This window comes from Megachile rotundata, chromosome 6 (genome assembly GCF_050947335.1).
Source record: "Megachile rotundata isolate GNS110a chromosome 6, iyMegRotu1, whole genome shotgun sequence".
Lineage (NCBI taxonomy): Eukaryota > Metazoa > Arthropoda > Insecta > Hymenoptera > Megachilidae > Megachile > Megachile rotundata.
The window spans coordinates 7,699,785-7,724,040 of NC_134988.1; the positions used below are offsets into that span (position 1 = coordinate 7,699,785).

The 24,256-nt window shown below is 31.6% G+C and overlaps 1 protein-coding gene and 1 long non-coding RNA gene across 3 annotated transcripts in view; one reads left to right on the plus strand and one right to left on the minus strand.

Annotated features, from left to right (window-relative positions):
• LOC100880086 (uncharacterized) overlaps nucleotides 1–12,797 on the minus strand; it is a 59,579-nt gene extending 46,782 nt beyond the window's left edge. Inside the window, exons 1-2 of one of the 2 annotated variants that reach the window (XM_076532991.1) lie at nucleotides 12,595–12,797; nucleotides 4,450–4,479 (exon numbers count right to left, since the gene is read on the minus strand). In XM_076532991.1, coding sequence (XP_076389106.1) covers nucleotides 4,450–4,479; nucleotides 12,595–12,614 — 50 coding nt within the window. In that variant the 5' untranslated portion in view covers nucleotides 12,615–12,797. The remainder of the gene's footprint in view (nucleotides 1–4,449; nucleotides 4,480–12,594) is intronic. The other variant, XM_003705528.3, reaches the window with a different exon arrangement.
• The window catches only part of LOC105663180 (uncharacterized), a 42,179-nt gene continuing 18,309 nt past the window's right edge, over nucleotides 387–24,256 (plus strand). The window contains exons 1-2 of the long non-coding RNA XR_001096650.2: nucleotides 387–667; nucleotides 754–931. This is a non-coding gene — a long non-coding RNA (uncharacterized LOC105663180). The remainder of the gene's footprint in view (nucleotides 668–753; nucleotides 932–24,256) is intronic.

Below are 24,256 nucleotides of genomic sequence, written 5' to 3' on the forward strand. Positions count from 1 at the left end.
TCAATCTTTGCTTTTACAATTACTTTCTATCAACAGAAAAACTAAGAAGCTAGAACTTATGCGTTATTTATACAATGTTCGAGTATAGTAAGTTAGAAATGGGTGCAATACTATTTCCTTTGAAGTAATTTGCAGATCAGGCGTCACGCGAATTCGAATGTGTATTTAAGGTATCAAGTACCTACTGTTATAGGTTGGACAAGAATATGTAGAGATTTCAAAGTCGTTTAACGATTAAACGTGCCGAATGTGTGTTTAAAAAGAATAGCTATTAAGAATAAATAATTTAGTGCGTTTCGATTTCTATTCTTTTTTGTGTTTTACTGTGTGCCGGGTGATTCGGATGCAGTCGTGCAATTTCGGCTGCACTCGTGCCGAAACGAGCTGCGCGGCAGTCGACCGGCCAGTCTCGCATTATGTTTACACCGGAGAACAACGTGTTAGAATAAACTAATAAATTTAATCAGTTAATGTATCCCGCGTTTTATTTTCACTCCGTTCACACTATCTTAGTCGAATAGTTCCTACAGTAAATATGTCGGTTGAACAAGAATGAGATATAGGGATTTCAAAGACATTCCAAACGATTATACGTATCTGGAACTATCGAAAATGAATACCAATCACAAGTTTGGTTGATTTGACGACAGACGTCAAAGATTACCAAGTACTGTTTTCAATATTGTAATGAGTTATAGAGATTTCAACGTGATTAGGTTATGTTTTATGTGTATAGTCGACTTTATGTTTTAGAAATGATCGAAAACGATACGAAAACACGGATCGATGCTAATGACAAGTCCTGCCGTCAGATTCCCGCCAAAATCTGTACAGCAAATGGATTGCCTTATGATTATAACCTCAAAATTTGTAGCGTGGTACAAACGAACAAATGAACAAAAGCATATTGATTAACAAAAAAAATGATAAAGTAAGTACTTTTCAATTAAAGAATTACACATTAAAATGTTTGTAAGTAGAAATTTGTTTTGAAACAAATAATTTTTCAATGATATAATTATTTTCAACGATCGCGGATTAATTATCGACGTTTAACTTGAAAAATTATAAATTAAATGTTGTTTAACTGAAGAATTACACATTAAAATATCTCAGTACATAACGTAACGTTAAAAATAGACTACTTAGCATAACTACACTTTATATTCAAAAACAAACGATTGTTTTCCTTGAAATAATGAACAGTTAAATGAAATTATGCCACTTTGTTTTTCATGGCTGAGAATGCTCGTAATTAGAATTTATTACTCGGAAAGTTGTATGATTCGTCTGAATTCCCCTTATTTAATCAAGAAATCAAATCGCTACCTTTACGACGTATTAGATGCATTTGTACGCAAATGCGTGGCAATGAAAACGTCGATGATTACAATTTGCTTTTCCTCTATATTTTACATGTATTAATGCGTTCACCGGTGATCGGTATTATGAATTTATTTGGGTTAAGTAATTAAGAAATTGAGACATTAGGACAATTAAATTATATTAAATTTAAATTAATAATGTAAAATAAAAAATTGAGACATTAGAAGAGGGTCATATACTGTTATATTAAAATTATATTAATAATGTAAAATAAAAAACTAAAACATTAAAACAGTGTCAAATATCATTATATTAAAACTATATTACTAATGTAGAACAAAAAACTAAAACATTAGTGCAGCATGAGATACTATTATATTAAAGTTATATTAATAATGTAAATCAAAGAACTGAAACATTAGAACAATGTCAAATATTATTATATTAAAACTATATTACTAATGTAAAACAAAGAACTAAAACATTAGTGCAACATCAAGTACTATTATATTAAAATTATATTAATAATGTAAAGCAAAGAAGTGGAACATTAGAGCAGCGTCAAATACTATTATATTAAAATAATATTAATAATGCAAAACAAAGAAGTGAAACATTAGAGCAGCGTCAAATACTATTATATTAAAATTATATTAATAATGCAAAACAAAGAAGTGAAACATTAGAGCAGCGTCAAATACTATTATATTAAAATTATATTAATAATGCAAAACAAAGAATTGAAACATTAGAGCAGCGTCAAATACTATTATATTAAAATTATATTAATAATGCAAAACAAAGAAGTGAAACATTAGAGCAGCGTCAAATACTATTATATTAAAATTATATTAATAATGCAAAACAAAGAATTGAAACATTAGAACAGCGTCAAATACTATTATATTAAAATTATATTAATAATGCAAAACAAAGAATTGAAACATTGGAACAGTATCAAATATTATTATACTAAAATTGTATTAGCAATGTAAAATGAAAAATTGAAATATTAGAACAGTGTCAAGTACTATTGTAAATTAATAATGTAAAACAAATAAAATATTACAACAGTGTCAAATACTATTATGTTAAAATTATATTAATAATGCAAAACATAAAATTGAAATATTAAAACAGTCTCAAATACTGTTACTTTAAAATTAACAATGTAAAATAAAATACCTAATAATTTTATGTACCAAGGACATTACACTAACACACCTTGATTAAAAAAAGCATACAAAAGAGCATGTATATGTTTCGATTCTCATAAAGATTTAAGTGAACAAAATATTATTACAAACAATCAAAAAATTTCTAGTGTATAATAAAATTTTATAGCTCATTGACTAGCCCTTTCTCTAGTTAGTTTTTCAAAATTCACACGTCCCCAATTTTAAATTTCACACATAACCGGTATTGTACTCAATGTTTATTAGTACATATAGTACTCCACACTATTTTATGAGTTACTTTCTTCCGTCTAAAAAGAGATCATGGGAATATCTACTTAAAGCGTGCCGTATTACACACGACTATTTCTACTGTCAGTCGACGCGCTAAAGTGGATCATTTTCAGTAGTTATGAAGTCGCCAAGGTCTGACCAATACTGGTTCACGCTACTTAGCGACTCGACTTCCAAAGAAATTGCACTTAGGGGCCGACTACTTTATGTGTACCAGTAACTGGTGCTGGTAGCCTTGCCGGGAGGTATTCGAATTTTTGCGTCTCTTGCTTTGACTATCAGGTATATATGTGAAAGAAACAATTTTCTTTTAGGAATTTTTGGAAGTTTCAAAATTTGGAGGTAAAGAAGTTTAGAAATTTAGAGATTTAGGGATTTGGAAATAGAAAAGATTTGGGGGTTTGGGAATTTGGGGATTTGGAGATTTGGGGAGTTCAATATTTAAAATTTTGGGGATATGGGTATTTGGGGATGTAGGGATTTAGAGGTGTAGGCATTTTGGGAATTTTGCTATTTGGGAACTTCGGGATTTAGAAATTTTGGAAATTTTGTTATTTGGGGAAGTAGGGATTTAGGGATGTAAGTAATTCGGGATTTAGAAATTTGGCAATTTTTCTATTTGGGGAAGTAGGGATTTAGGGATGTAAGTAATTCGGGATTTAGAAATTTGGAAATTTTTATATTTGGGGAAGTAGGGATTTAGGGATGTAAGTAATTCGGGATTTAGAAATTTGGAAATTTTTATATTTGGGGAAGTAGGGATTTAGGGATGTAGGTATTTCAGGATTTAGAAATTTGGAAATTTTTCTATTTGGGAATGTAGGGATTTAGGGACATAGGTACTCCAGGATTTAGAAATTTGGAAATTTTGCTATTTGGGGAAGTAGGGATTTAGGGATGTAGGTATTTCGGGATTTAGAAATTTAGCTATTTGGGGATGTAGGAATTTAGGGACATAAGCACTCCAGAATTTAGAAATTTGGAAATTTAGCTAATTGGGAATGTAGGAATTTGGGGATGTAGGTATTTCGAAATTTAGAAATTTAAAAATGTAGCTATTTGAGAATATGGATACTTGGAGATGTAGGGATTTGAGGATTCAAAAATTTGGAAACCTACAAATTTGAAAATTCAGCTATTTTGAGTTCTATAGATTTGAGAATGTGAGTTGAATAATAAGAGAAATAGTGAAAACGTAGAATAAAAAGTAAAAATAGTAATAATAACAAAACTAGCAAAAATAGCAAAAATTACAAAATTGCAAAATTATTACAAACAATAAAAATTTTAAAAAGAGTAATAACAGTCAAAATAATAAAAATGCAAAAATGGTAAACTATAGTAAAATAATAAAAATAGCTAAAAAGAAATAGAATATCATATAATTGTAAAATAACAGAACTGCACAGTAACAAAATACATCCTACATAAATATTATTATATAAACAAAAAAATAATTGATTTAAATTATTAAGATTCATTTATGTACAAATAAACAGTTTCGTTGAAATTTATTTATACAATAAATACGAAAACTTCCGACATGCTTTAAACGATTAATACCAGTTAACTCTGATGAATACAAAGAAAGCGTTACGTGGCATTCTTAGACAATCAGACGGCTCAATTACTGTGATCGATGGCTGATAATCACCAGGAAAATCCATTTACGAGTTTTTTTTTTCTACAGAAAGCAAGAAAAGAACACATTTATAGATATTACGTGTCGCGATTCCATTCTTTCCGCGGAATGAAATGAAAGTTCGACTTTCATGTTATCGAAGTAATTATTTTTTACTTTCATTTTTAACAACAATTATCTCTTCTTAGAATTTTGTATGCAATTTTTAAGTAACTTTCTAGTTTTAATAACAGTGCGTTTGTACTTTAATTAATATTTTAATTAAGCATGTTTTTCTTGTGTTTGAAATCAATTTTAGGAAATGATACTTCCTTTAAATTTTAATAAATTTTGAACAAAAATATTTATTTTACTTTGAAGTGTATTGTGTCGAGAAATGTGAGATAAGTACTATTTAAAGAAGTGAATGATTTAGATTGATGTCTGTCATTATACTAATATGTGAAGTTAGACTAATATCTAAATTAATTAATTTTCAATAATTCCCAAATTCCCACATTCTGAAATTTCCAAATTCCTAGATTCCCCAATTCCAAGATCCCCAAATATCCACACACCCAATTTCTCATCTCCCCAAATTCCAAGTTTCCCAAATTCTCATCTCCCCAAATCCCAAGTTTCCGAAATTCTAAACTCCCCAAGTTCCAAGCGCCACAAATTCTAAACGCCCTAAATTCCCAAAATCCCCAATTCCAAGATCCCCAAATATCCACACACCCAAATTCTCATCTCCCCAAATTCCAAGCTTTCCAAATTCTCAGCTCCCCAAATCCCAAGCTTCCGAAATTCTAAACTCCCCAAGTTCCAAGCGCCACAAATTCTAAACGCTCTAAATTCCCAAATTCCACAATTCCAAGATCCCCAAATGTTCACACGTCCAAATTCTCATCTCCCCAAATCCCAAGCTTCCGAAATTCTAAACTCCCCAAATTCCAAACGCCCCAAATTCTAAACGTCCCAACTTCTCAACTCCCCAAATTCCCAAATTCCCCAATTCTAAGGTCCCCAAATTCTCATCTCCCCAAATTCCTAGATTCCCCACTTCCCCAATGCCCCAATTCCTAAGTTCCCAAATTCCCAAATTCCCAAATTCCCAAATTTCCAAATTCCCAAATTCCCAAATTTCCAAATTCTCAAACTCCTAAATTCCCAAATTCTCAAATTCCCAAATTCTCAAATTTCCAAATTCCCAAACTCCCAAATTTCTCAATTCCCAAACTTCCAAATTCCCAAATTCCCAAATTCTTAAATTCCCCACTTCCCCAATTCCTAAATTTCCCAATTCCTAAATTCCCACATTCTCAAATTCCCCTATTCCCAAATTCCTAGATTCCCCACTTCCCCAATTCTCAAATTCCCCAATTTCCAAATTCCACAAATCCTAAATTTCCCAATTCCTAAATTTCCCAATTTCCAAATTCCCAAATTCCCAAACTCCCCAATTCCCCAATTCCTAAGTTCTCTAATTCCCAAATTCCCCAGTTCCCAGATTCCTAGATTCCCTACTTCTCCACTTCCAAAATTCCCCAGTTCCTAAATTCCCAAGTTCCTAAATGCCCCAATTCCTAAATTCCCCAAATCCCCAAATTCCTAAATTCCCAAATTCCCAGTTTTCAATAGTTGTTTAATTAATTTCCAATAATAAATTTTCCATTCGAATCAACGTAAACATTTTTCTGATTCTAAGAAAATTATTATCCTATGTCCGCCATTTTCGTCACGTTGCTGTTTTGCTTAGGCAAAACACAATATGACGCCTACAAAATAAATCTTCACGAATATGTCAGTAAATAAAAATACAATAAAGGTGAATACTGTAGAATATAATTGACGTATTTAAAAAGCAATTAATCCTTGCATGACAAGATATCTGATGACTCAAGGTATTTGTTTTTATATTCATTTTCTACATATTATTTGTGAAATGAATTAAAATATTTCCTTTATAAAACTGCGTACAATAATTGTACTTAATGAGGAACATCACTGTATTTATAATATTTAATATCTATGTTCTTTACATAATAAATCTGTTTTAATATTAATAGCACAGTTTAATATTATTTTGCAGACATACAACTATTCTAGACTATACTACTATTTTCGATCGTATGACATATGCGTATTTGCATGATTATCCATTTTTGCAGACAAAATTATTATAGAAATTCTATTCTACATTATTTTAGCTTAACAAAATCATTATACAACTTTATTAACACTTATTTAAACCCTCGAACACGATATATTTCATTTAAAAAGTATGAGGTATATTAAAAAGTTTATTTGAACTTTTAAATTTCCCGCTCTTGAAATGTTCAGACGGAATTCTTTCTTTACATGATGTCGATGCACGAGTCCTTGACATTTGTTGAAATTTTAGATCACATAAGTAGTTTGAACTTTAACAATCCATTACATAAATTGCCTTCTTGTATATTCAGTAATTTAATTTTAATTCATCTTTAAATGTTCTTTCATTTGTTTTTTTAAATTATGAATACGAGATTATTAAGAGTATATGCTGATTAGAAAGATCAATTCTTGCATTTCAGGCACTTAGTAAAATTTAAAAATTTATTATTTTATTTTTGATTTGACAAATTAGTTTTATTGTATTAATTAATTCTTTTATAACAATTTAATGAATTAAATTAATAATTAGACATATAACGTAGTTACTTTTTTATTTTACAATTTCAATAAATTAAAATTTTAATAACTTAAGGTTTTATAAATGATATGAGTCATATTATAAAAGTTTTAAATAAAATTTCCGCAAATCTCTGAATATTGACTAGTTAAATGTTTCACATCATTTGAATGCAATTATATGTGCAACAGTGATTCGTGAAAATTGTATTAGTAATTATGTATATAATTATAAGCACGTTTTAATTTAGTATAAGTTCTACCTTATTATTGCAAAAATAATTATTGCATTTTTCAAATCTACACTCTGTAACTTTTACCTTCTCCCAAAAATAAAAAGTAAGAGAATTTTTGAGGAACCAAAAAGAAAACCCTCAGATTCTAACCTAAAATCTACCATTACGTACAAATACGGTATTTTGCAATCTTTTTTCTCGTATCCATGAGAGAAATACGTTTTACGACGTACGTTTTATTTTGTAACGACTCAAGGACAATTTAGAATCAACCTAATTTAGAATCTTCTACTTCTGCTAAATATGGTGCTCCCTGATTTTTTCCTCTATCCAGGAAAGAATGAATAACGTTTCGCGATCTTTATTTTCGGAAGACTCAAGGAAAACATAACCTAACGTAGACAGTGTTCCTGTATTTGGTAGACACGCAACTTTATGACTGCTTCATTTTCAGAAAGTTGAAAAAGATAAAAAAAAAATGTTAGTATTTTTGCATTATTGGGTTTAAAGGACTTAAGGAGAAGCTAAAATGAGGTATTTGAAATGGACTTGTGTGAAAATCTAGGAAAAAACCATAGAGGTGGCGACCTAGGGGAATTTAATAACGCTATAGGTTAGGTTAGGTTAAGGTATAGATACAGTCTGCGAAGAATTTAAAAAAATCAAGTAATAAATAAATAAATCTATTTATTTAGTAAAGTCTTGGAAGTCTAGGAAGTCTATGAGGAAACTAAACAAGCCTAACAAAATAAATAAATAAATAAATCTTCGAAAATCTAAGAAGAAAATAAATCAGTCTACGAAAATAAATAAGTAAATAAATAAATCCACGAGAATGTAGGAAGAAAACAAGTTTGTTTCGGAAAATAAATAAATGAGGAAATTCTAAAAAGAAAATAAATAAATCTGGGGATTTGGAATTTGGGAATCTGGAGATTTGGGGATTTGGGGATTTGAAAATTGGCAAATTTAGAAATCTGAGAATCTGGAGATTTGGGAATTTGGGGATTCGGGAATTTAGGAATTGGGTAATTTCGGAATTGGAAAATTTAGGAATTGGGGAAATGAGGAATCTAGGAATTTGGGACTTGGGAAATTTTGGAATTGGGGAATTGGGAAATTTAGGAATTTCCTAGATTCCTCATTTTTCCAATTCCGAAATTACACAGTTCCTAAATTCCCAAATCCCCAAAGAAGAAAATAAATCAAAACTAGGGAAATAAATAAGTATATGCGATTCTAGGAAGAAAATAAAGGAATCTCAAATAATAAATAAATAAATCTGGAGAAGTTTAGGAAAAGAATAAATCAATCTAGGGAAATAAATAAATCTAGGAAAGTAAATAAATAAGTTTAGAAAATTCCACAAAAAATATAAATAAATATAACATAAATAGAGTCCAAGAAAATATGAATTTCTCCAGAAGTGTAGAATCTAGATAGAGTTTCAAGAGGACTCTAAAAATGCTTAAGCCCTAGGTGATAGAGAAAGTACAAAAAGAGCTTAAGAAGACTAGAGAGATAGGGAATTAGAAGAACTCAGAGGGAACTTAATAGCAAGTTACCGGTACAATGTTATCCAAGGTATCTGAAGGAAAGGATTGAGCCAATTCGTGACTCGAAAATTTGAAAAACGAATACGTTAACTTTCACTTTTGAACAGTCACTTCCTGTCCGGTCGGTGGATTACGTTCAATTCTTATTCGTTGCACGTACGACCGGCTACCGAGAAAAATATCTCGATCGCACGCGGGGTACAATGACAAAATTTAATCATTTTTTTTTCTATCTATATTTAATTTATTTTTAGTTTACATTTAGCTTTTGATTATATTTAGCATTTGAAAGTTGTTGCTTGGTGTATATGGAACTTGAATACCATTATTGCTAGTTCCATTTTCATTTTATTTTGTTAAATGCTATTTATCTTTCATGAATTGACAAATTTTTCAACTTTATATGTTTTGATTTTTCGTGGTTTCAATTTTTTACATTTTGAGTACTGTGGTTTTTGATTTTTCATATTTGCAAATTTCCAGATCTCTAAATTTCCAAATTCTCAAATTTCCTAAGTTCCCAAATTCCCGAATTCTCAAATTCCCCACTTCCCCAATTCCTAAATTTCCCAATTCCTAAATTCCCAATTTCCAAATTCCAAATTCCTAGATTTCCCACTTCCCCAATTCCCAAATTCCTAGATTTCCCACTTCCTCAATTCCCAAATTTCTAGATTCCCCACTTCTCCAATTTCTAAATTTCCCAATTCCTAAATTCCCCAATTCCCAATTTCCAAATTCCTAGATTTCACACTTCCCCAATTCCCAAATTCCTAGATTTCCCACTTCCCCAATTCCCAAATTCCTAGATTTCCCACTTCCCCAATTCCCAAATTTCTAGATTCCCCACTTCCCCAATTTCTAAATTTCCCAATTCCTAAATTCCTAGATTTCACACTTTCCCAATTCCCAAATTTCTAGATTCCCCAGTTCCACAATTCCTAAATTTCCCGATTCCAAAATTCCCCAATTTCTAAATTTCCCAATTCCTAAATTCCCCAATTTCTAAATTCCCCAATTCCTAAATTCCCACATTCTCAAATTCCCCTATTCCCAAATTCCTAGATTCCCCACTTCCCCAATTTCCAAATTCCCCAATTTCCAAATTCCACAAATCCTAAATTTCCCAATTCCTAAATTTCCCAATTCCTACATTCCCCAATTCCTAAATTCCCACATTCTCAAATTCCCCTATTCCTGAATTCCAAAATCCCCAGATTCCCAGATTCCAAAAATCCCTAATTTGCAAATTCTGAAATTCTCCATTTTTTAAATTCCCAGATTCCCAAATATCGAAGTTTCTAAATTCCCAAGTTGCCAAAATAAGTAAAATATCTATGTTTCTAAATATCCAAAGTTAAAATTTCATCAATTAAAAAATGTATCCCCCAAAAATTGACAATTGCATCATTCCACAATTGTGTGTAGGCAATCCTATAATGCTCACCATTATTATTACACAAATTTTAAACTGCACCATTATAATTACTACATTAATTATAATTAATAAATAAATAATTTTATTCTAATTCACTAACTGTATATTTATATGTTGATTTATATTAATATACTTAAATTAGTACTGATTCAATACTTGAATGTAATATTATAATTGTTATAATTATATTAGTATACAATATATGATTATATATTATATAATTTTACATAATCAATGAATATTATATATATAATCATATTATATTAGTATACATTGTATTATTTATACTAATTAGTATATAATGTTATATCATATACTAATATAATTGTAAGCAGTATAACACAATATTCAAATATACCATAAAATTAATATTAATTCAAACATCCTAATCTAATACTAATATTACTTCATTATTCAATAAAATAAATCTTCATCAACCCTTACCAAAACACCAAACTGTACAAAGACATCACATTTCTTCCCTAAATAACACGAATACCACACTATAAATACATGTATGTAAAGAATTTCATGAATTCAAATAAAACTACATATCAAATTTAAATTTAGCTAATAATTTCTCATCTCATGACCAATTACTATAAAAACAAGTGTCGTCCGTTAAAGGTTAACTCCAGAATAATTGAGTGTCGTACATGAGCTAATGCTTTTCCTTATTACTTTTTTGTTTCAATTCAGATAAGTGCTCTCTTGAAACCAGTATTTTAATTTCGACTTTCTTTCTCTCGTTAAGAAGGACTCCTAACCCCTTACATCCATCTTCCGGCACTTTTCGCAATTGATTTGAGGATATTGGCTCATTTTAACCCCTTAACTTATGACTTTCTCAGCGGATGCGTCAGACAGGGCGACTTAATTATTGTTGTGACATTAAGACTGACAAAAAATATTCAGATGTTAGGGACATTTTCTATACGGTGGTGGAAGGGTAGGTGGAGGGGTAGGAATTGAAATTAAACGCGAAATTGAATCGTGATGAAAATGTGAGCCAAATTCGTCGCATTTCTACGTGCAAGATCATTGGTTAACAATTACGTGCGTCATATTCGGGAGACGATATTGTAAGGCAAGGGGTTAAAAAAGTTCGATTCTCTGACAAAATGTCGTATGTGACATTGGCCTATATATTTGCATACGTAAGTGAGTGGTCGAAATTATGTTTTATAGTACTTTGATACGATTGTAGCTGCATTTATCAAATTCACAAGTACCGGTAAATGTTTTTGATGTTTAAGAATAGTAAAACATACTAATAGTAAATTAATAATTACACAGATATTCCCATGGAAATTTGAAGTTCCAATTGAATAATATTTTATGAATTAATTATTGATTATATTTAAATAATCTTTATCTAGCCACTTCTTTTAACGTTAACTTAAAGCTCTCAGATTAATGTCGAAGAAATAATTAACAATGAATAGAATTTCTTAGAAAATCAGTAGATGACAGAAATAAGGTGGTCTTTAGGATTAGTCTCCTCAAAGCGCCTACTTCAGTGTTATGACCATAATTTTATTCAGAAAAGGATTAAATAATATATTACACAAAACCTAGATCACTTTTAGTGCTAATTTTGAAGAAATAAATAAAAGTGAATAGTTTATTAAAAATTCCTTAGATGACAGAAATAGTGTGATCTCATGAGTGAGCTGCATTTACAACCCCCATATTTATGATTCAAAGAGTGAAACAATATTTTATACTAAACTAAAATTACCTCTCTACTATTTATTTTGAGGGAACTAATTAATACAATTTTTTAGAAATTATTCTGTTTTTTAGAAACTTTCCAGATACCAAAAATAGGGTGTTTTTATAAGATTCTCTTCCTCAGTCTTTCAACCAAATGCTACCAAACAATGATATTGAATAAATACTACTAAATAAATTTTATTAAATCAAATCCGACTAAATCAGAATATTAAATAAATGTTACTAAACCAATTATTGTTAAATGAGAATATTAAATAAATATTATTAAGTCAAATGCTACTAAACAAAAAAATCGAATAAAAACCCCCAAATAAATTTCTCTAATTTGAATCCTACAAAATCAGAGTATCAAACTTTATCATACCAAATACTATTAAATCAAAATATTAAATAAATATACCAAACTACCAAATCGCAATATTGAACAAATGTCACTAAAAACTATTAAACCAGAATATTACCAGCTAAAAAATAAAAAATCGCAGAAAATAATAAAAAGAAACCGGAAAATCAAAATAAACCAACTGCCGCCCCTTACCTTATCGCGTGTGCCTTCATGGTTCCCCCGGCGCGCGACACAGTTCTTCAACGCAAAACCCCGTAAGTTCGGACTTAGTTGTTCGATATCGACGAGGGTCACCAAATCAGGATGAAAAAACACTTGGACGATGCACTTGATCAGTACAGGCTCGTGTTAAAGTGCACGACATCGAACCACGCGACGGTCCGGCGGATACTGAGCTCTCGGGGTCCGCGATAGCCTCTTCACACGGACGAGTGAAAGCGAGAGGTGCCTCTCTCGGCACCGGCGAAGACCGTCGAGGAGTCACGAGTGCCAGCAGGAAAGAGAGAGACACCCGTTTAAACGGGAATAGAGAAAACAAGATGGCTCGATCACGTGAAAAGGAGGACGAGCTTATGGGTGTAGCTGCTGAGGAACAAAGAGATGTACAGAAGGACGTGTGGAGTCGTGGGAGCGCGAGGACACCATGGTCCTTTGGTGTTACGTACATGCAACGAGGAGGAATGATTGAAGCGAGAGAGAAAGCACGACCCTCTGCAATTACTCCTTCGGAGGGAAAGAAGGAGCAGACGTTAGATTGCTAGAACGCCGATTCTATGTGCAATTTAACAGACAGAGAAAGTACGATGGCACCAGTCACGTGAAAAAGGAGAGACCGCTATGGCAGGTGGTCGGACGAGAGAGAGACGGACAGCGAGGACGATGGAGGAGACGAGCTGAGGAACCCGTGGCTCGTGTCACGTGCGAAGAAAACCCGAGTGGAACAAGTTGCAACCACGGAGAATGGAACGACGGCGAAAGCACCACGCGGAAGGAACCTAATGATACCAACTCGGTTCACCCGACTTTCAGGACTGATTTTATCGCGACGATTACTCTCGCGAGATTCTTCTCTGCGAATCGTCTGGTTTGCCCGATTTCCTGCGTACGATTTCCCTTTTTTATCCCTGCTTTTCGAGGGCTTTGACGTTTTCCCCGAAAATTCACTCTGTGGATTTGTCGCGTTGAGATGATCAAGGTAGGGATTTGATGAAATTCCTGAGGTACATAATCAATTCAGAAGATATTAAAATAACAACTCTGTGAGGTGATCATTCTATGTCTGAATGAATACAAATACTAAAAAAATCAAGCTCTGAATTTGTATCTGAATTTTGTATCAAAGTAGAAATTTGATCAAATTCCTTAGGTATATGATCAATGAGGAAGATATTAAAATAACAACGCTGTGGGGTGATCATTCTATGTCTGAATGAATACAAATACTAAAAAAATCAAGCTCAGAAATTGTATCTGAATTTTGTATCAAAGTAGGGATTTGATCAAAATCCTAAGGTGCATGATCAATTCAGAAGATATTAAAATAACAACTCTGTGAGGTGATCATTCTATGTCTGAATGAATACAAATACTAAAAAAATCAAGCTCTGAATTTGTAACTGAATTTTGTATCAAAGTAGGGATTTGATCAAATTCCTTAGGTATATGATCGATGAGGAAGATATTAAAACAACGCCGTGGGGTGATCATTCTATGTCTGAATGAATACAGATACTAAAAAAATCAAGCTCTGAATTTGTAACTGAATTTTGTATCAAAGTAGGGATTTGATCAAATTCCTTAGGTATATGATCAATGAGGAAGATATTAAAATAACAACTATGTGAGGTGATCATTCTATATCTGAATGAGTATAGATATTAAGAAAATCAAGCTTTAACTGAATTTGTATCAAAATAGGGATTTGATCAAATTCATGAAGTACATGATCAGTTCCGAAGATGTTAAAATAACAATTCTGTAGTGTTATCTATATCTGAATGAGATCAGATAAAAAATCAGACTCTGATCGAATTTGTACCGGAAGAACAATTTAACCCCTTCACTTACAACTTTTTAGGCAGGTTGGTCATGTACAGCTTGTTAATTATTGCTACAATGTCAAGGCAACGAAAGAAGGTTAAATTGTTAAACATGTTTTGTCTTCAGCAATTATACACGAAAAATCGAAAATCGGGTTACAACATTGTTGGTTGCAAATTACTCAATGACTGCAAACACTTTTGGTTCGAAGTAATAAAATATTGAATGTACCAATGGTTTCCGATTCAGTAACGAAATCGAAGTTTCTCCACGGATGAAAGTAGAATTGCAAGCAGGATGTCGATTTATATTCAGGGGTCAAGGTCACGACGTGGCACCAGCACCGAAACAATCAGAACTGGGCGCCCCGACGAGGGATCTTCGTGTTCCACTTTACCTTTCAGTGACCTCCTTTTAATCGACCTATAAAATTGTCAGTGATCTTTCAAACATAAATTCATCCATTGATCATACAGTTTAGTGGTGTTTCTCAGTTTCTGTTATTTCACTGCAGTTTTTTTTTTTTGATAGTTTTATTTAAGTGGTGCAAATTCATTTTCTTTTATTTTCCAAATGTAGTTTTATTTTACAAATATGCAGATTCCTAAATTACTAAATTCTCAGTTGTCTAATTTCCTCATTTCCCGAATTGCTAAATTAGCAAATTGTTAATTCCCCAAATTCTCAAATTCCCAAATTTCTAAAATACCAAATTGCCAACTCCCCAAATTCTCAAATTCCCAAATTTCTAAAGTACCAAATTTCCAATTGTCCAATTTTTTAATTTCCCGAATTCCTAAATTACCAAATCGTCAATTCCCCAAATTCCTAAATTACCAAATTTCCAATTGTCCAATTTTTTAATTTCCCGAATTCCTAAATTACCAAATCGTCAATTCCCCAAATTCCTAAATTACCAAATTTCCAATTGTCTAATTTCTTAAATTCCCAAATTCCTAATTTACCAAATTACCAATTCCCCCCATTCCCAAATTCCTAAAATTCTCAAGTTCCTAAATTTCTTTTGTGGAATACAAATAGTTTATTAATAAAAAAATTTATTCCATCGATTACTATGGAATTATTTCTTCTGAATTAATTTTGGTACATAAAACATTTCACTGGCTACTTGTAACGAAGTACCTGTTTTAAAGGCTTTTACTGCTGCACAAACATCTTTTTATGTGTAATCTTTTTCCTTTCTCTTTTCCTTCAACATTCTGAGGAATTTATGTGACTTTATAATGTAAGAAAAATGAATAAAAGTGTATTACAAAATTTTAGATTTTGTTGATATGATGAGTTTCAGATCGAGGACAATTATATGTTGGTATAGTTAGCAACGTAAATGTTCAGAATACTTTAATACAGTAAATATTAACAATATAATAAATATATTATGACTGATTCGTTTAATAATTCGGTCTCACGTGAAATCGCGCCAAAGAATGCTTAACTGGTCACGTCATCACATACTAGTAGAAGAAACACTTAATTTCAGTATTTAAAAAAAATTAATAAGAAACAAAATTAATTTGCTTCCCTATTGTTCAACAAATCTAAAACAATTTTTATTCAAACAAAAATTTCTAAATGTAGTTCAAGATCTGAGTAAAAGTATTTCACATTAAACTTATCAGTGCATTTGGAAAATTTCTGAACCGCACTGATAGAATGCCATTTTGAAAGATATGTGGTAAAATGTCGAAATACCGTAACAGACATTATAGCTTAAAGTATTTCAGAAATCGGTTTCTAGAGCCACCAATTATGTTAACAAGTGTGAAAATTGAATAAGATGTACAATGAAACATAATTTTATGTAAAACTATTTTGAAATTGAATAAATTTTGTCCTTAGATCCTACTCCTACTGCATCCTACCTAAGGAATTACTTTCGTCTTCTCGATGTGGCGTCGAACTTCGATAATGAATCTTGACTTCTGTGGCTAACTATGTTATTTTTCTGACCCACTCCGATTCAGTTAGTGACTCAGGTTAGGTTAATTCAGTTGGTGAATCAGGTTAGATCAGACCAGAATAATATTCCTACCGCAAGGTACGTGACATATAACACGCATCATTATGATCACAGTGTACATTATGTTGGCAGAAGTTAAGGACTCCCTTATTTAATTTCTTTTTCTGTAGGGTGAGTTATATGATATCGTCTGTCATACAGTATGAACCAATGAAAAAGTTCAGCTTAGTTAAGTTTATTGGTTTACTTCTTTACAGAAGAAGTTCAGGTTACGTTACCTATAACTCATATGACGGTACAGTTATCTTTTCGCGCCATTTTTAAAACTCGTTTCATCCATTTTACTCTTTTACTATACATTTTAACATTCTTCACACACCTATTAATGAAAAATTCTACATCCACGTCTATGCAGTTATGATACCGCCTGTAAAAGTGTCATTTGGCAGAACTGTACGTAACCTGTTCCCCATATGAATAATCATGCCGTGTCAAAATGGACACCGAGAAAAACGTATGTTAATTTGTAAAACCTTGATAGAACCCTTTCAAGACTTTTTGTCCGCGATAAAAAGCCACTAAACTGTCAGTTTCCTTTTACATCCGCAGAATTCCTTTTCTTCTGGGTAAGTTATACGATACCCTATCGTACAATACAAACCAATGAAAAATTCTACTTCCACGTCCGTGTCGTGTTTTTGTTACCCTTTTCTGCGAGTGTCTTGTGTTCCTCAATCGTAAACGACACTTTCACTTGATTGAGAATACGATTTTTCGTTATCGGAGCATTCTCACGCGGTTAAAGTCAACCACCGAGAAAAAAATCGGATAGGGAAAGGCTGAAACAACTGTAGCCCAATGAAATTGACGGTGAACGGTGTGGTGTAAGACACATCGTTGGACGATCCTTTCGACGATCACATGACAATTACGACATTCTATTCTGATCGCTGCGATTCTTCGTTCTCGGCTTCTCAGAATTTTTGTTGATCCCTTGCACGTTGATCGAACCTCCTCTTTTTTTGCTTCCACGAATATCTCTCTTCTTGCGTATGAATTCTTTTCCTCCACTCTCGACCGATAAGAATAAAAAATTCAAAAAACAATGGATGACGAGGAGAGAGGTTCGTATGGGTGCACCACCATCTTACTTGACTCTTGTTCTAACAATTCTAACTGGGAGCGCATTTCAATGATTTCGGACTAATGACGTTTTATGGCTAGGTTGCTCTATTAACCTTTTTTGACCTAACGTTATTTATGAAATTTGTGAAACAAAGTACAATTGAATATGCAAAAAGATTGGGAACAAGAAATGCAATAGATCTAACTAACTGAACCTAACCTAACGTTATTCAAGAAATTTATGAAACAAAGTAAGATTGAGAAATGCAATTTTGTCCTAACTAACCTAACATAACTTAACATTGTTCGTGAAATTTATGAAACAAAGTAAGATTGAGAAATGCTATTTTGACCTAATTAACGTAACATAAGCTAAATAATTGTTCATGAAATTTATGAAACAAAGTAAGATTGAGAAATGCAATTTTGTCCTAACTAACCTAACATAACTTAACATTGTTCGTGAAATTTATGAAACAAAGTAAGACTGAGAAATGCTATTTCGACCTAATTAATGTAACATAAGCTAAATAATTGTTCATGAAATTTATGAAACAAAGTAGGATTCAATATGCAAATAGAAATGATCGCGAACGAGAAATGCAATTTTGAAACAAAAGGTAAATTATGCAATTGCTATGAAAAAAATACAAGGTTATTTTTAACATAATTTTATATTTTTACATTTTGAGTGGTAGATGATACTTTTTAAATTTGCAGAAGGTAGCAATTTTATTTTTGACGAATCTAATTGTTTATTCTGAATATTTTTGTTACCTTCAAGATTTTCAAGTAAATTCTCAAATTTATGAATTTCCAAAAGTCCCAAATTCCAAAATTTACAAATTCCTAAATTACTAATTACCTAAATTTCCAAATTCCAAAATTTACAAATTTACAAATTCCCAAACTCCCAAATTCCCAAATTCTCAAATTCCCCAATTTCCTAATTCCTAAGTTCCCTAATTCCCAAATTCCCCAATTCCCAAATTCCTAGATTCCCTACTTCTCCACTTCCAAAATTCCCCAGTTCCTAAATTCCCAAGTTCCTAAATGCCCCAATTTCTAAATTCCCCAAATCCTCAAATTCCTAAATTCCCAAATTGCTAAATTTCCAAATTCTTAAATTACCAAACTCCTAAATTACCAAATACCTAAATTTCCAAATTCCAAAATTTCCAAATTCCAAAATTTCCATATTCCAAAATTTCCAAATTCCAAAATTTCCATATTCCAAAATTTCCAAATTCCTAAATATCTAAATTCCTAAATTACCAAATTCCTAAATATCCAAATTCATAAATTACCAAATTCCTAAATTCCTAAATTTCCACATTCCTAAATATCCGAATTCCTAAATTACCAAATTCCTAAATTACCAATTTTCCTATTTCCCAATTTTCTTATTTCCCAATTTCCTAATTGCCAATTCCCTAATTTCCAAAATTGCAAACATGCAAATTCCCAAGATTCCAATTTTCTCAATCTCGAATACCTAAAACTACCTCCAAAACTTGTCAACTGATTTCACCCCTAATGTCCAGTCGCATACCTACGTAACTTTCCTACGTAAGTCATATTTCATAAGTCATAGTCGTAGGTCATATATTATAAGTCATAGTCGTATATCACATGTTATAATTATAATATATTATAATGTCATACATACATACGTAAATCAAATACATATACAACTTATAAATACCTACTTACCCACCTTCTATAAATACCCTATCCGAATAGTTTCGTTCATAAAAACTCATAATCAACTCAGACATCAAAAAGTACAAAAGAAAATGTTTAAAATGTGAAATTGAAAAATGAGATTTGAATTTTGAAATGATAATTGAAAATTGTCCTACAAAACAATCGATCTAAGAAGTTCAAGCTTCCGAATTCATCGACCGATCACGATCGTCCAAGCTGATCTTGAAAATGGCTGGCTGCTATTTTTCCTCATTCCATCGGTATCGGGGAAATTATTGACCACTCTCGTTATGAAAAATGGAGGAGACGAGTGGTCGAAAGTTTCACTTGCAGGTGCATGTTGTAAGGAGGACAAGAACGAAGAGGGAAGCAAGGGGATCAGAGTCACGGGACACAGTGAAAGTGTTGTTGAAAGAGAAACAAGAAAGGCACCAGATGTTTCCTGTCTCTTTTTCATCACATGGTTAACAACGGTGAACGATGATGATGCGACTCTTGCAATAAAAATATATTTATGAAGGGAGAGACAAAAGATTACATTTTATATATTTTTTCTTTGATTTTATTTTATTTAGTTTTTATTTGTATTTGCATTTTTTGGGGGTTTGTGTAGTGCATTGTGAATTTGTGCTTCTGTTTTGTGTTTCTATGTTGTGTTTGTATTTTGCATTTCTATCTTGTACCTTTATCTTGCATTTGTATTTTGTATTTCCATCTTTTATTTCTATTTTGTATTTGCATTTTGTATTTATGGCTTTTATTTTTATCTTGTGTTTGTATCTTGTATTTGTATCGTGTATTTGTATCTTGTATTTGTATCTTGTATTTGTATCGTGTATTTGTATCTTGTATTTGTATCTTGTATTTGTATCTTGTATTTGTAACTTGTATTTGTATCTTGTATTTGTATCTTGTATTTGTATCTTGTATTTGTAACTTGTATTTGTATCTTGTATTTGTATCTTGTATTTGTATCGTGTATTTGTATCGTGTATTTGTATGGTGTATTTGTATCTTGTATTTGTATCTTGTATTTGTATCTTGTATTTGTATCTTGTATTTGTATCTTGTATTTGTATCTTGTATTTGTATCTTGTATTTGTATCTTGTATTTGTATCTTGTATTTGTATCTTGTATTTGTATCTTGTATTTGTATCTTGTATTTGTATCTTGTATTTGCATTTTGTATCTATTATAATAAAAGATAATGATAATAATAACAATAAAATATATTTAAAATATATTTACAATAATCTACAATTATAATAAATATAATAATTTACTACACGATCATAAATACAACATTGAAATTAATTAACACGTAATCTTGTGAAGTATAGCATTTCTTATCAAGAATTACATAATCGTTTACATAAAATTATTACTTGCTTCCTTCGAAAAATCGATAAATAATTGAGCAAATAAATGTTTTATTCATCACTGCTTTCGACTTTAATAAACCGAATATAAAAGCAAAAGAAAAAAGAGGAAGAAAGATAAAACGAGGAACGTTCACTTCCTAACTTAAAATTTAAATTTTATGGTCATCTGAAATGCGTTAAAATTTCTCTTTCTGCTTTAATTTCCACCATCTTCGAATTCGAACAATTATTAACACTTATAAATTATTGTAGCAATGATGCAACCACAGTATTTTAGAAAACTATCAGCTTTCTATTTCTTTAGGTTATATCCTTTTAACTTCCTAATAAATTGTAAGCAAATATTTAAACAAAATAATGTGCAGTATATTTTTATTCTAAAAGTTTACAAAGACAGGTTACAAAGTGTTCGTTCACTATATCTGTGATTTAGAATAAATTTTCTGTGAAAATATAGAGTATTTTGTGGAAAGCCTGAATAAAATATTTTTATGCGACATATGAACTTTTCATGGTAAAAGAAGTTAGAAAGTACTCTAACATTTAAAAATCTGAAGCTTTACTTTCGAGATACAAACAAATGAGAATCAGCTGATCGACCTGCTGGCCGCCATTTTTAAATTGTGACGTAAACTGATGCGATGAAATAGTTGTAGATGGCAGCATTGACGCAAAAAAACATATATAGAGTGCCCAATTAAATTTATGCCTTCATATTTTAATAGCATTTCATTTTATTTCCATTTTTATGACATATTAAGTTATAAAAATTAAAAATCAATATGCTGCAGGTAATTTTGGGTCTTTTAACTTGAAATTTTTGGGGTAGACTCGTGAGACATCCTAAATTATCTGCATCGATTTTGACGGTGATCTGAAGACAGAAACCTGTCATTGACGTCGATCTTCGAATCGATAAAAAACCATTTAGTATCGTTTTTGATAATTTTTGACACATAGAATCGACTGGAAGCACGTTAAAAGCTCTATAACTCATCGTCGACGACAATACTTGGTCGTCATTGACGTCGGTCGTCGTGAAATCAAGAATAATCGTGTTTGGTATCGTTTTCGATTGTTTCAAACACGTTTAATCGTTTGGAACGACTTTAAAATCTCATTCTTGTTCTACCTGTATGTCTACTGTAGGTACTCGAAATTTGAAATATACATTCGAATTCGCGTGAGGCATCTGGTCTGTAGACCCACTGGTGTATCATCGCATCATAATCACAAAGATCATCAATATCAGTATCAAAGTATCTGATAAAACTAGGTGTAACCATAACCTCAAATGTTAAAAACATCTTCCTATTGAACATGATTTGTAGGTGGAAATTTGAAACACAAACTGTAATGGGATGTAATATGTTTACTGTGTTATACCTTCATATGTATGTGCTACATTAATGCCGCACATCGTAAGTACACATAAAGATACTACTATGCTACAGATACATATCTTCTACCTATACGTTTACGGTAGGTACTAGAAATTTTAATTGCACATTCGAATTCGCGTGTGGTAACTCTCTGTAAACCCACTAGTTCCACTACGTGCAGAACACCCCGTATATGGCCACGTGGAAACGTCTTCGTGTTGTGCCGCGAGTGCAGGTAACCTCGAAAAAACGACCTTTCGAATTTCACTGGAACACCGACGAAATTCCTGTCTCTTTCTCTCTTCTTCTCTCGTTCATCTTCTCTTACTTCTTTTCCCTTCACAGTTGCCAGACAGATCGAATCCGGAAGATCGAGTCATTGCTCTTCTTAGATTTGCAAATTAACCTGCAAAGACCATGAAAAATTTCGACAGAATTCTTCTACCTCCATAAAATATCTACGTAATAAGGTTTTTTAATTCATAGAGTGTTTTGCATTTTTAGTCGTAGTATTGAAGCTATCGAAAGTTATTATCATAACATTATTATAATTCTGTTTAAATGAACCGATTAAATTTCATGGTTTGTTCCATAAATTTGACTAGAAATTAAGTGTGGAAAGATGGGGTTCGTGAATATTTACAAAATGGCACCTTGAGGAACTTCATTTACAAAATGTTGTATTAAATAAAAGTTGAATAAAAATTTGGCAATTTATAAATTTAGAAATTTGGATATGTAGGCATTGTAGGAATTGGAGAGATTTGGGATGTAGATATTTGAAAGTATAAAGATTTACGAATGTAGAAATTGGAGACCCTAGAAATTCGGGAGTGTAGAAATATGAGAATATAGAAATTTGAAAATGTGAAAATTTAGTCATGTAGAAATTTAAAAATATAATAATATGAAAATGCAAAGATGTAAAAATTTTGAAATTCAAAATGTAGATATTTGGGAATATACTAATTACCAAGTTAAAAAATTAGGAAATTTAAAAATGTATTAATTTAAAAATTCATAAATTTACAAATTTAAATAACTATGCAGTTATGAAGGAAACTATAAGCTTCACAAATTATTCGCAGTAAGCAAATGAATCCAACCACCTTGTAATATCAAATAAGAGATCAGTCCCATGTCACTTCACATTCCTATAACTGTTATTATTACTATTATATATTTCCAGTCGCGTGACTAATAGTCCCACTTATTTTCACTTTTTAATTAATGAAAATATAACACGTTATGCAGATATCAAGGTTATGATAAGGCTACTGTTCAAGACACGTATTATTTCTTCTTGTTTCGTTGGAGATGTATCCCCACCGCCCGCCTTACGAGAAGCAGTTACCATAAGTCGATTTCTGTGTCAGTGTGTCATACGGGTTCGTATCAACAGCGAGAGTAAGCGCTAGCATTACTCAATAAGCAATTCCGATGTGTGACAAACATACGCGACTACGAGTCTTTTCGTCACGTCGCGTCGCGTCGTGTCATTTGATGTCACGTGCTTAGGTTTAGAAAATAAGGTTTAAGAGTCGGAACAATGCAAGTACACGCAATATACTGTTATACATAGTAAGCTTCGCCATAGAAAATGTAAAAAACGGGAAACATTTATAGTGAATCTACTGACCAGGTGTCTCACGCGAATTCGAATGTGTATTTAAGGTATCAAGTACCTACTATACAGGTAGGACAAGAAAGATATAGAAATTTTAAAGTCGTTCAAACGATTAAACGTGCCGAATTCGAATGTGTGTTTAAAAAGAATACCTATTAAGAATAAATAATTCAGCACGGTTCGATTTCTATTCTTTTTTGTGTTTTGCTGTGTGCCGGGTGATTCGGATGCGGTCGTGCAATTTCGGCGACACTCGTGCCAAAACGAGTCTGCGCGACAGCCGGCCGGTTAGTCTCGCGCCATGTCTATGTCAAAGAACGTGTTAGAATAAATTAATAAACTATCAGTTAATTCAGTGCTTGATTTTCACCTCATTCACACTATCCTGGTCTAACATTATTTACTGCAAACATATTGGTAGGACAAGAATGAAATGCAGAGTTTTTAGAGTCATCAAACGATTAAATGTGAAACTGAAACTATCGAAGGTAATACCACTCTTTCTTTATACAATACTTAAAAACCATATAGAACCGGATTTCGCCGGTTTTAAAACGGATTTATACATATAAAAACATGTAAATCTTTAATTCTTAGTACTGAACGCTA